The following is a 13816-nucleotide window of genomic DNA, read 5'->3' as shown; positions in this document are numbered from 1 at the left end:
CCCTCTCTCTCTCCCTCCCTCCCCCCTCTCTCTCTCTCCCACCCTCTCTCTGTCCCTCCCTCTCTCTCTCTCCCCCCTCTCCCTGCCCCCTCTCTCTCTCTCCCCCTCACTTTCTCTCGCCCTCCTCTCTGTCCCTCCCACCTCTCTCTCTCCCACCCTCTCCCCCCCCCCCCTCTCTCGCTCCCCTCTCTCTCCCTCCCCCCTCTCTCTGTCTTACCAGGTAAAGGACGTGGTGGGCTATGATGCTCTGGGACATTGTTTCTTCACTGAGGACGGTCCTGAGGAGAGGAACACTTTTGACCACTGCCTGGGGCTGATGATCAGAGCTGGTACCCTGCTGCCCTCCGACAGGGACAGCAAGATGTGTCGCGATATCACACAGGGAGCCTTCCCCGGATATGTGGCCAACCCACGACAAGACTGCAGGTAGAGGAGATCAATAGAAGTGTCCCCTAGGTTCAGATCTAGGATCAGTTTCCCTTCACGCAATCCAAACCTTAAATATTAGTGGGGAAGATGCAAAACTGACCCAAGATCAGCGTCTAGGGCTGACTTCACATCTACATATATAGATAGATACACGCATATGTAAGAGGGATATATACAGTCAGCAACAGGTAGAGAGATACATGTACACACACACTTATCTCTTTATCATGTCTGCTGCGTATAAATAGAGTCCTCTGAACTGATATGTCTGTCCCCGTGGTAACCTGCTATCTCTGGTGTTAGAGAGACAGAGTATGATTAATGCATAAGAGACACGCTCAGCCAGAAGATACATCACTGCAATAAGACTGAGCTTTACCCTATCTTACCTTAAATCACACACACACACGCACACACACACACGCACATACACTCACACACACATACACACACACACACACACACACACACATACACTCACACACACACACACACACACACACACACACACACACACACACACTGCTTATTACCGACTGATGTTCTCTATTCCCTTTGCAAAACCAATTAGGTTGTGATTCTAAGGCTAGAGGTTTGGCTAAAAGTCTGGATCCTACATTCATTTGAGTGTTAAAATCGACAACTAGAGTTTTATCTAGTTGTCGGTTACTAGGGCTGCATCCCAAATGGCATCCTATTCCCTACATAGTGCTGTTGTGTGTGTTGTTTAAAGAGTTACTCTTTCCCGAATTTAACTCTCTTCATATATTTTCATATCTTATCGATTACAGTCACTTATTCATCTATTACCTCATCAGTCATATTCCGAATGTCGCAAACTCTTGGATATCTGCACGAACGCTAGCATAAATTATGAATCAGCGATATACCAATTGGCTTTATTACTTATTTACTAAGTAACTAAATAATCACACAGAAGTACATAAACACACAGGATAGGTTATACATTGGTTGCTAACATGATAGAATGAAAAGTCCCTAGTGGACTAAACCGATATGACGGCTTGTTACACCAAATGAAAAGGGAGGGGCATGTGAGAAAGAGCGGGAGAAAAGACAAAGGACTCTACTATCGTACACACAGCTGGTAACTAGGCTCATGGAAATGCTAGTACTTTGCACATGAACAGCCGCTCATTAGAAAAGAGGTTGCATTTGACATATTTACGAGTGTATACCTTTGTTGTCTCTCTGTTGAAATCGCCGGTCCGTCTGCTGGAGAGTCAGTTGACAGAAAGTCTCTGGTTTGTCCACCAGAGATCAAAGTATTTCGTAGTTGTAGCTTGTTCCCTTTGTTCTCGAAGTGTCTGTTAAATATGGATACGTCAGGCGTACATAGGAAATGTTCTCCAGAATGGATCTTTCAGAGTACCACCCATTGGTTCTCGGTTGCATTTACCAGACTAAAGTACCTAAAGAGCTGCAGAATGAATGTTCCTGTGTAGTCTTTAGTTTTGTAGAGATGTTCTTCTTCTCTGTTGAGGTTTCAGAGGTCTAGCCATTACCTCCCTCTCAGCTCACATTGTTGGTCTCGTTGGCCTAATGTGCATTCTGTCGGAAGTGGGTTTTAAACACTCTGGAAAAGGGGGGCGTTCCATGACGCCTATGTAATGTCTGCTCACGTGGGTGTGACTTCATATGAAAAAAAAATGATCCTATTACATCTTCTGTCATGTACTGTCATGTTGTGTCTTGTCTCTGTCCTTTCCCTTCACCCTGTCTCCCTCTGCTGGCCGTTGTTAGGTTACCTTTTCTCCCCCTCTTTCCCCCAGCTGTGCCTTGTCTCCTCCTAACCACCTCGTCACCCCTTTTCCCACCTGTTCCCTTTTTCCCTCTGATTAGGTCCCTATATCTCTCTCTGTTTCTGCTCCTGTCTTTGTCGGATTCTTGTTTGTTGTGTTTCATGCCTGAACCAGACTGTTGTCATGTTTGCTGTAACCTTGTCTTGTCCTGTCGGAATCTGCCGGTCCGTCTGAGCCTACCTATGTTTGGTAATTAAAGAAGCTCTGTTTAAGTTAATTCGCTTTTGGGTCCTCATTCACGCACCGTAACAGAAGAATCCGACCAAGAATGGACCCAGCGACTTCGGATCCTCTCCACTCAGCCGTCGGGATCCAGGGAGCGATGCTAGGCAGACACGAGCAGGAAGTGTCTGCTGCTCGACATGCCGTTGAGACCCTGGCCACCCAAGTCTCCAACCTCACAGAACAGGTTCACCATCTCCGCCTCGATCCACCGGCCACTTCCAGGGCTTTCGAATCTCCGGAGCCCAGAATCAATAACCCGCCGTGTTACTCTGGGGAGCCCACTGAATGCCGCTCGTTCCTCACCCAGTGTGATATTGTGTTTACTCTCCAGCCCAACACTTACTCCAGGAGCACTGCTCGTGTCGCCTACGTCATATCTCTCCTTATTGGACGGGCTCGTGAGTGGGGCACGGCAATCTGGGAGGCAAGGGCTGAGTGTACTAACCAGTATCAGGACTTTAAGGAGGAGATGATACGGGTTTTTGATCGATCTGTTTTTGGGGAGGAGGCTTCCAGGGCCCTGTCTTCCCTATGTCAAGATAATCGATCCATAACAGACTACTCTATTGAGTTTCGCACTCTTGCTGCCTCCAGTGGCTGGAACGAGCCGGCTTTGCTCGCTCGTTTTCTGGAGGGTCTCCGCGCAGAGGTAAAGGATGAGATTCTCTCCCGGGAGGTTCCTTCCAGCGTGGATTCCTTGATTGAACTCGCTATTCGCATTGAGCGACGGGTTGATCTTCGTCACCGAGCTCGTGGAAAGGAGCTCGCGTTCTCCGTTGCCCCCCTCTCCGCATCACTACCATCTTCCTCTGCCGGCTCGGGTGCTGAGCCCATGCAGCTGGGAGGTATCCGCATCTCGACTAAGGAGAGGGAACGGAGAATCACCAACCGCCTCTGTCTCTATTGCGGTTCCGCTGGTCATTTTGTCACTTCATGTCCAGTAAAAGGCCAGAGCTCGTCAGTAAGCGGAGGGCTACTGGTGAGCGCTACTACTCCTGTCTCTCCTTCAAGATCCTGCACTACCTTGTCGGTCCATCTACGCTGGACCGGTTCGTCAGCTTCCTGCAGTGCCTTAATAGACTCTGGGGCGGAGGGCTGTTTTATGGACGAGACCTGGGCTCGGGAACATGACATTCCTCTCAGACAGTTAAAGGAGCCCACGGCCTTGTTCGCCCTGGATGGTAGTCCTCTCCCCAGGATTCAGCGTGAGACGCTACCTTTAACCCTCACTGTTTCTGGTAATCATAGTGAAACCATTTCTTTTTTAATTTTTCGTTCACCTTTTACACCTGTTGTTTTGGGCCATCCCTGGCTAGTTTGTCATAATCCTTCCATTAATTGGTCTAGTAATTCTATCCTCTCCTGGAACGTCTCTTGTCATGTGAAATGTTTAATGTCTGCTATCCCTCCTGTTTCCTCTGTCTCTTCTTCACAGGAGGAGCCTGGTGATTTGACAGGGGTGCCGGAGGAATATCACGATCTGCGCACGGTGTTCAGTCGGTCCAGGGCCACCTCTCTTCCTCCACACCGGTCGTATGATTGTAGTATTGATCTCCTTCCGGGAACCACCCCCCCCCCGGGGTAGACTATACTCTCTGTCGGCTCCCGAACGTAAGGCTCTCAAAGATTATTTGTCTGTAGCTCTTGACGCCGGTACCATAGTCCCCTCCTCCTCTCCCGCCGGAGCGGGGTTTTTTTTTGTCAAGAAGAAGGACGGGTCTCTGCGCCCCTGCATAGATTATCGAGGGCTGAATGACATAACAGTGAAGAATCGTTATCCGCTTCCTCTTATGTCTTCAGCCTTCGAGATCCTGCAGGGAGCCAGGTTTTTCACTAAGTTGGACCTTCGTAACGCTTACCATCTCGTGCGCATCAGGGAGGGGGACGAGTGGAAGACGGCGTTTAACACTCCGTTAGGGCACTTTGAATACCGGGTTCTTCCTTTCGGCCTCGCTAACGCTCCAGCTGTCTTTCAGGCATTAGTCAATGATGTCCTGAGAGACATGCTGAACATCTTTGTTTTCGTTTACCTTGACGATATCCTGATTTTTTCACCGTCACTCCAGATTCATGTTCAGCACGTTCGACGTGTCCTCCAGCGCCTTTTAGAGAATTGTCTTTTTGTGAAGGCTGAGAAGTGCACTTTTCATGCCTCCTCCGTCACATTTCTCGGTTCTGTTATTTCCGCTGAAGGCATTAAGATGGATCCCGCTAAGGTCCAAGCTGTCATTGATTGGCCCATCCCTAAGTCACGCGTCGAGCTGCAGCGCTTTCTCGGCTTCGCGAACTTCTATCGTCGTTTCATCCGTAATTTCGGTCAGGTGGCAGCTCCTCTCACAGCCCTTACTTCTGTCAAGACGTGCTTTAAGTGGTCCGTTTCCGCCCAGGGAGCTTTTGATCTCCTCAAGAATCGTTTTACATCCGCTCCTATCCTTGTTACACCTGACGTCTCTAGACAGTTCGTTGTCGAGGTTGACGCGTCAGAGGTGGGCGTGGGAGCCATTCTTTCTCAGCGCTCCCTCTCTGACGACAAGGTCCACCCATGCGCGTATTTTTCTCATCGCCTGTCGCCGTCGGAACGTAACTATGATGTGGGTAACCGCGAACTGCTCGCCATCCGGTTAGCCCTAGGCGAATGGCGACAGTGGTTGGAGGGGGCGACCGTTCCTTTTGTCGTTTGGACTGACCATAGGAACCTTGAGTACATCCGTTCTGCCAAACGACTTAATGCGCGTCAGGCGCGTTGGGCGCTGTTTTTCGCTCGTTTCGAGTTCGTGATTTCTTATCGTCCGGGCTCTAAGAACACCAAGCCTGATGCTTTGTCTCGTCTCTTCAGTTCTTCAGTAGCCTCCACTGACCCCGAGGGGATTCTCCCTGAGGGGCGTGTTGTCGGGTTGACTGTCTGGGGAATTGAGAGGCAGGTAAAGTAAGCGCTCACTCACACTCCGTCGCCGCGCGCTTGTCCTAGGAACCTTCTTTTCGTTCCCGTTCCTACTCGTCTGGCCGTTCTTCAGTGGGCTCACTCTGCCAAGTTAGCCGGCCACCCTGGCGTTCGGGGTACGCTTGCTTCCATTCGCCAGCGTTTTTGGTGGCCCACCCGGGAGCATGACACGCGTCGTTTCGTGGCTGCTTGTTCGGTCTGCGCGCAGACTAAGTCCGGTAACTCTCCTCCTGCCGGCCGTCTCAGGCCGCTTCCTATTCCCTCTCGACCGTGGTCTCACATCGCCTTAGATTTTGTCACCGGACTGCCTTCGTCAGCGGGGAAGACTGTTATTCTTACGGTTGTCGATAGGTTCTCTAAGGCGGCTCATTTCATTCCCCTTGCTAAGCTTCCTTCTGCTAAAGAGACGGCACAAATCATCATCGAGAATGTTTTCAGAATTCATGGCCTTCCGTCAGACGTCGTTTCGGACAGAGGTCCGCAATTCACGTCTCAATTTTGGAGGGAGTTTTGCCGTTTGATTGGGGCTTCCGTCAGTCTCTCTTCCGGCTTTCACCCCCAGTCTAACGGTCAAGCAGAACGGGCCAATCAGACTATTGGTCGCATCTTACGCAGTCTTTCTTTTCGCAACCCTGCGTCTTGGTCAGAACAGCTCCCCTGGGCAGAATACGCCCACAACTCGCTTCCTTCGTCTGCGACCGGGCTATCTCCTTTTCAGAGTAGCCTCGGGTACCAGCCTCCGCTGTTCTCATCTCAGTTCGCCGAGTCCAGCGTCCCCTCCGCTCAGGCTTTTGTCCAACGTTGCGAGCGCACCTGGAAGAGGGTCAGGTCTGCACTTTGCCGTTATAGGACGCAGACTGTGAGGGCTGCTAATAAGCGTAGAACTAAGAGTCCTAGATATTGTCGCGGTCAGAGAGTTTGGCTCTCCACTCAGAACCTTCCCCTTAAGACGGCTTCTCGCAAGTTGACCCCGCGGTTCATTGGTCCGTTCCGTATTTCTCGGGTCATTAATCCTGTCGCAGTTCGACTTCTTCTTCCGCGATACCTTCGTCGCGTCCACCCGGTCTTCCATGTCTCCTGCATCAAGCCCGTCCTTCGCGCCCCCGCTCGTCTCCCCCCCCCCCCCCCATCCTTGTCGAGGGCGCACCCATCTACAGGGTCCGTAGAATTTTGGACATGCGTCCTCGGGGCCGTGGTCACCAGTACCTCGTAGATTGGGAGGGGTACGGTCCTGAGGAGAGGAGTTGGGTTCCCTCTCGGGACGTGCTGGACCGTGCGCTGATCGAGGATTTCCTCCGTTGCCGCCAGGTTTCCTCCTCGAGTGCGCCAGGAGGCGCTCGGTGAGTGGGGGGGTACTGTCATGTACTGTCATGTTGTGTCTTGTCTCTGTCCTTTCCCTTCACCCTGTCTCCCTCTGCTGGTCGTTGTTAGGTTACCTTTTCTCCCCCTCTTTCCCCCAGCTGTGCCTTGTCTCCTCCTAACCACCTCGTCACCCCTTTTCCCACCTGTTCCCTTTTTCCCTCTGATTAGGTCCCTATATCTCTCTCTGTTTCTGCTCCTGTCTTTGTCGGATTCTTGTTTGTTGTGTTTCATGCCTGAACCAGACTGTCGTCATGTTTGCTGTAACCTTGTCTTGTCCTGTCGGAATCTGCCGGTCCGTCTGAGCCTACCTATGTTTGGTAATTAAAGAAGCTCTGTTTAAGTTAATTCGCTTTTGGGTCCTCATTCACGCACCGTAACATCTTCCCACAGATAGTTTCATATTTAATCATATACGTTCCCCCACATTTGGATGTGACCCTGACAACTGGGAAATATACACATTCAGAGATACACTTATGTTGTTATACTGTCTTTAGTTACGTCACAAATGATTAACAAATTCTACAGGATTGTTCTTTAAATACCCACGGACCATTCCAAATGTCTGGGATATAGAAATACTGTTGAATTATTCAGCCTTCTAGTGTTATCGTACTGCAACGTCCCTCTCTGTGGTAACAAAGGGATTTAACTCAAGTTTCTGAGAGTAGGGAGAGAGAGTTTTCCTGCAGGTATTTATGACCATCATAAAACTGTAGAGAGAGGGGGGGGGGGGGCACCTATGATCCTCCCCCCAAGGGCATGCCATGACAGTGCAGTAGTTTTGACCATGGTCCTAAGAGTCCTGCAGGGTCAAAAGTAGTGCACTATATAGGAGCTTGGTCAAAAGTAGTGGACTATGTAGTGAATAGGGTGCCATATGGGACACAGTCCAGGAATTTGCCTTACATTACATTTCATTGAAAAAAATGTAAGATCTAGACACCTCACTGATAAGCAGACCGGGGGAGACATTAATACTGCAAAGCCATGAGAGAAGGTCACGTTAGAGTATGTGTGCCTTGCCTCTCCTCTCCCCACCTTTCCATTCCACCCTCTCCTCTCCTCTCCTCTCCTCTCCTCTCCTCTCCTCTCCTCTCCTCTCCTCTCCTCTCCTCTCCTCTCCTCTCCTCTCCTCTCCTCTCCTCTGTTCGTCATTACCATACTCCTAAGGAACAGCCTCCATAGGAATTCATGGGAATTTACACTATTTCAATGTTATGCTTCAAGGACAATGAAAAATAAAACGTATGTGTCATCCAAAAGCTGTAGTTGTTGAAATGAAAACATGTTGATCACCTCTCTACACTACAAAGCAACAATAATGTACAACTAGAGAAGTTCATCCATAATAATATGTTTTCAGTATTGCTGACCGATTTAAGATCAATCTGATGTAAAGTAAAGCCGGTAAAAATGAATTGCAATGACTCTTAGTACAATACACCTAGGAAGTGGTTCAGTCATACTATAAAAAACACTGGGTTGACTGATGGCCTATTTGTATACGTCATATCATGTTGCACTAGGCTGGCTGCTAACGTTAACTACATTCACTGTCAATGCACAATATCTCTTATTTCTTCAACAGTTGTGACTATTGGAAAATCCAGAAGAACAGCAGTTAAATTGCACACATGAACCACCACTTCATCCATGTTTAATAACATCAACAATGGATTATCGTTTTGTAATATATTTACATGCGTTGCTATGGTTACACAGTACCAAAATCTGAGCAGTTTGTCTCTCAAAATAGACCAAAAAGTACATGTTCTACTCTAATAATGTAAATACTTCCATATGAAATGTCGTCCCTCATCCCTTTAATCGGCGTTTGCTGCATACATATGTTTCACATCGTGACATTGTTGACAAGTTGGGTATTTTAATGTGGGGATCTAGTTTTTCCCTGATTCACTTCCATTAATCAAAGCCTGGAAAGGAGGAGTTTAATAATGGAGGCTCTTATTGGCCAAGACACAGCGTCAGCTACCCAGGGTTTATATACATCATTGAATGTCACCTACCAAAAAGTATGAGGTAACAGAATTACTTTTCCTCAGTAAAGTTTTGCAGATTTGTTGCTTCCCCCATATCTCCTCCCCCTCCCTCTCTTTCTATCTATTCTCTTTTAACACACATCTTCTCACACAGACACAGTACTATCTCCCTCTCTCCACCTTCTCTATTTCCCGACTACTGTCTTCACTCTCTCTTCCCTTCCCTTCTCTCCTCTCCCCTCTCTATTGCCAGACTCCTCCTCTCCTCTCCTCTCCTCTCCTCTCCTCTCCTCTCCTCTCCTCTCCTCTCCTCTCCTCTCCTCTCCTCTCCTCTCTTCTCTTCTCTTCTCTTCTCTTCTCCTTTCCCTTCTCATAGCACAGAGGGAGTATTAACTTAAAATGCTGAGAGGAATAAAGCAACAAATGACTGTAGAGAATATCTACTAAATAACAGTTACAGAGTAGTCTATGCATTCACTGCACTTCCTACAGTAATACACACACAAGCACTCAGATGAACATTTTATTTTAAAAGGCACATAACACCTGCACTTAATGCCTGTAAAAAGAGAGAGAGAGGGAGGAAGGAGAGAGATGCTAGAGAGAGAGAGAGAGGGTGAGAGACAGAAAGGAGAGATGCGAGAGAAAGAAAGAGATGGAGGTGAGAGAGAGAGAGATGGAGGTGAGAGAGAGACTTGTTGGTAGTTATTGCTAACACTGCTGGGACAATTCTCACTCATTACCCAGAGCTGCTTATACCACACACACACACACACACACACACACACACACACACACACACACACACACACACACACACACACACACACACACTACCGTCTGAATGAGTGTATTGTGTACTCTGCTGTGCATATGCCTGTTGTCCGAACCTCTGGCAGTCTCTATGGGGGTGCCACAGGGTTCAATTCTCGGGCCGACTCTTTTCACTGTATACATCAATGATGTCGCTCTTGCTTGGTGATTCTTTGATCAAATCAAATTTGTTTATATAGCCCTTCGTACATCAGCTGATATCTCAAAGTGCTGTACAGAAACCCAGCCTAAAACCCCAAACAGCAAGCAAAGCACAGTGGCTAGGAAAAACTCCCTAGAAAGGCCAAAACCTAGGAAGAAACCTAGAGAGGAACCAGGCTATGAGGGGTGGCCAGTCCTCTTCTGGCTGTGCCGTGTGGAGATTATAACAGAACATGGCCAAGATGCTCAAATGTTCATAAATGACCAGCAGGGTCAAATAATAATAATCACAGTAGTTGTTCGAGGGTGCAGCAAGTTAGCACCTCAGGAGTAAATGTCAGTTGGCTTTTCATAGCCGATCATTAAGAGTATCTCTACCGCTCCTGCTGTCTCTAGAGAGTTGAAAACAGCAGGTCTGGGACAGGTCGCACGTCCAGTGAACAGGTCAGGATTCCATAGCCGCAGGCAGAACAGTTGAAACTGGAGCAGCAGCACGGCCAGGTGGACTGGGGACAGCAAGGAGTCATCATGCCAGGTAGTCCTAAGGCATGGTCCTAGGGCTCAGGTCCTCCGAGAGAGAGAAAGAAAGAGAGAAAGAGAGAATTAGAGAGAGCATACTTAAATTCACACAGGACACTGGATAAGACAGGAGAAGTACTCCAGATATAACAAACTGACCCTAGCCCCCCGACACATAAACTACTGCGGCAGTGTCTTTGATCCACCTCTATGCAGACGACACCATTCTGTATACATCTTGCCCTTCCTTGGACACTGTGTTAACAAACCTCCAAACGAGCTTCAACACCATACAACACTCCTTCCGTGGCCTCCAACTGCTCTTAAATGCTAGAAGAACTAAATGCATGCTCTTCAACCGATCCCTGCCCGCACCCGCCAGCCCGACTAGCATCACTACTCTGGACGGTTCTGACTTAGAATATGTGGACAACTACAAATACCTAGGTGTCTGGTTAGAATGTAAACTCACCTTCCAGACTCACATTAAGCATCTCCAATCCAAAATGAAATCTAGAATCAGCTTTCTAATTCGCAACAAAGCCTCCTACTTGCACATAAACATAAACATCTGCACATTTATCACTCCAGTGTTAATGCCAAATTGTAATTATTTCGCCTCCATGGCCTATTTATTGCCTTACCTCCCTACTCTTCTACATTTGCAAACACTGTACATATATTTTTTCTATTGTGTTATTGACTGTACGTTTGTTTATGTGTAACTCTGTGTAGTTGTTTTTGTCAGTGCTTTGCTTTATCTTGGCCAGGTCACAGTTGTAAATGAGAACTTGTTCTCAACTGGCCTACATGGTTAAATAAAAATAATATTCCCCTGTCCGCTGACAGACAGCTAACATGTTCCCTTGTCCGCTGACAGACGGCTAACATGTTCCCCTGTCCGCTGACAGACGGCTAACATGTTCCCCTGTCCGCTGACAGACGGCTAACATGTTCCCCTGTCCGCTGACAGATGGCTAACATGTTCCCCTGGCCGCTGACAGACGGCTAACATGTTCCCCTGTTTGACGGCTTAGACCTTCACAAATGCAGGGTTCTTCAGTAATGTACATTTTCACTGAACAAAATCAGACAGCATATCCCAATCCTAAAAGCTAAACTGAAAGCTTTTTATTAATCAGTTACAGTATTCATTGTCTTTCATTTTCTTTCTATGGTGTCTTTCGCTCAATCTCGTTCTCTGTCTGTTTATTTTGAAATACCCCAAGCTCAACAAAGACAATTACACCTCTCTGTCTCTGGCGTTCTCTCTCTCTTGTTCTCTCTCTCTCTCTCCTTCTCTCTTTATCGCTCTCTCACTCTCTCTCTCTCATTCTCTCTTTCTTGCTCTCTCTCTCCTGTCCCTCGTTTTCTGTGTTGATTATAGAGTAGACTGTGATTAGGGCTAGTAGAGACCTTGATTACTGATGACCTGATTTGCTTTCATGTTTTTGAAAGGCAGCGACGACCCCTTGTTAATTGTGTGTGTGTGTTTGTGTGTGTGTGAGACAGAGCACTTAATTTATATATATATATATATATATATATATATATATATATATATATATATATATATATATATATATATATATGTGTATATATATATATACATATATATATGTGTATATATATATACATATATATATGTATATATATATATATATATATATATATATATGTATATATATATATATCACCTTTATTTAAGCAGGTAGGCCAGTTGAGAACAAGTTCTCATTGACAACTGCGACCTGGTCAAGATAAAGCAAAGCAGTGCGACAACAACACAGAGTTGCACATGGAGTAAATAAACACACAGTCAATAATACAATAGAAAAGTCTATATACAGTGTGTGCAAATTAGGTAAGATTAGGGAGGTATAAGGCAATAAATAGGCCATAGTGGTGAAATAATTACAATTTAGCAATTGAACACTGGAGTGATAGATGTGCAGAAGATGAATGTGCAAATAGAGATACTGGGGTGCAAAAAAAAATAACAATATGGGGATGAGGTAGTTGGATGGGCTATTTACAGATGGGCTATTTACAGATGGGCTATGTACAGGTGCAGTGATCTGTGAGCTTCTCTGACAGCTGATGCTTAAAGTTAGTGAGGGAGATATGAGTCTCCACCTTCAGTGATTTTTGCAGTTCGTTCCAGTCATTGGCAGCAGAGAACTGGAAGGAAAGGAGGCCAAAGGAAGAATTGGCTTTGGGGGTGACCAGTGAAATATACCTGCTGGAGCGCTTGCTATGGGTGGGTGCTGCTATCGTGAAAAGTGAGCTGAGATAAGGCAAAGCTTTACCTAGCAAAGACTTATAGATGACCTAGAGCCAGTGGGTTTGGCGACGTTTATGAAGCGAGGGCCAGCTAACGAGAGCATACAGGTCGCAATGGTGGGTAGTATATGGGGCTTTGGTGACAAATCGGATGGCACTGTGATTGACTGCATCCAATTCGCTGAGTAGAGTGTTGGAGGCTATTTTGTTAATGACATCGCCGAAGTCAAGGATCGGTAGGATGGTCAGTTTTACGAGGTATGTTTGGCAGCATGAGTGAAGGATGCTTTGTTGTGTAATAGGAAGCCGATTCTAGATGTAATTTTGGATTGGAGATGCTTAAAAACCTGTTGGATCTACCCATCCCGGATCCGGGAGACACAACCCAACCAAGCCGCACTGCTTCTTAACACAGCGCGCATCCAACCCGGAAGCCAGCCGCACCAATGTGTCGGAGGAAACACCGTGCCCCTGGCGACCTGGTTAGTGTGCACTGCGCCCGGCCCGCCACAGGAGTTGCTAGTGCACGATGAGACAAGGATATCCCTACCGGACAAACCCTCCCTAACCCGGACGACGCTAGGTCAATTGTGCGTCGCCCCACGGACCTCCCGGTCGCGGCCGGCTGCGACAGAGCCTGGGAGCGAACCCGGAGAGTCTCACAGCTAGCGATGCGATGCAGTGCCCTAGACCACTGCGCAACCCCTTCTCCCTTTGTCCACATATTCTAAGTCAGAACCGTCTAGAGTGGTGATGCTGGCCGGGCGGGCAGGTGCAGGCAGCAATTGGTTGAAGAGCATGCATTTAGTTGTATGGAATTGAAGCTCGTTTGGAGGTTAGTTAACACAGTGTCCAAAGAAGGGCCAGAAGTATACGGAATGGTGTTGTCTGTGTAGAGGTGGATCAGAGAATCACCAGCAGCAAGAGCGACATCATTGATGTATACAGATAAAAGAGTCGTCCCGAGAATTGAACCCTGTGGCACCCCCATAGAGACTGCCAGAGGTCCGGACACCAGGCCTTCCGATTTGACACACTGAACTCTGTCTGAGAAGTAGTTGGTGAACCAGGCGAGGCAGTCATTTGAGAAACCAAGGCTGTTGAGGTGCTGCCTGAAGTGAGGAGTAGGACACAGGGATAATCAACAACTCTTGTTTTCTCTCCCTCCTCTCTCTCACATTCTCTCTCTCTCACCCTCCTCTCTCACATTCTCTCTCTCTCGCTCTCTCTCCCTCCTTTCTCTCATGTTCTCTCTC

General features: G+C 47.6%; 1 protein-coding gene across 9 annotated transcripts in view; it reads left to right on the top strand.

Moving 5' to 3' along the window:
* LOC110526709 (cell migration inducing hyaluronidase 1) overlaps nt 1–13816 on the top strand; it is a 166826-nt gene that overhangs the window by 128145 nt on the left and 24865 nt on the right. For all 9 annotated transcript variants that reach the window (XM_036963443.1, XM_036963445.1, XM_036963444.1 and 6 more), the window contains one exon: nt 221–426. In XM_036963443.1, coding sequence (XP_036819338.1) covers nt 221–426 — 206 coding nt within the window. The remainder of the gene's footprint in view (nt 1–220; nt 427–13816) is intronic.

Source organism: Oncorhynchus mykiss, chromosome 26, assembly GCF_013265735.2.
Source record: "Oncorhynchus mykiss isolate Arlee chromosome 26, USDA_OmykA_1.1, whole genome shotgun sequence".
Taxonomy (NCBI): domain Eukaryota; kingdom Metazoa; phylum Chordata; class Actinopteri; order Salmoniformes; family Salmonidae; genus Oncorhynchus; species Oncorhynchus mykiss.
The sequence above is the reverse complement of the archived record's forward strand: the minus strand, read 5'-3'. Positions and strand labels throughout refer to the sequence as shown.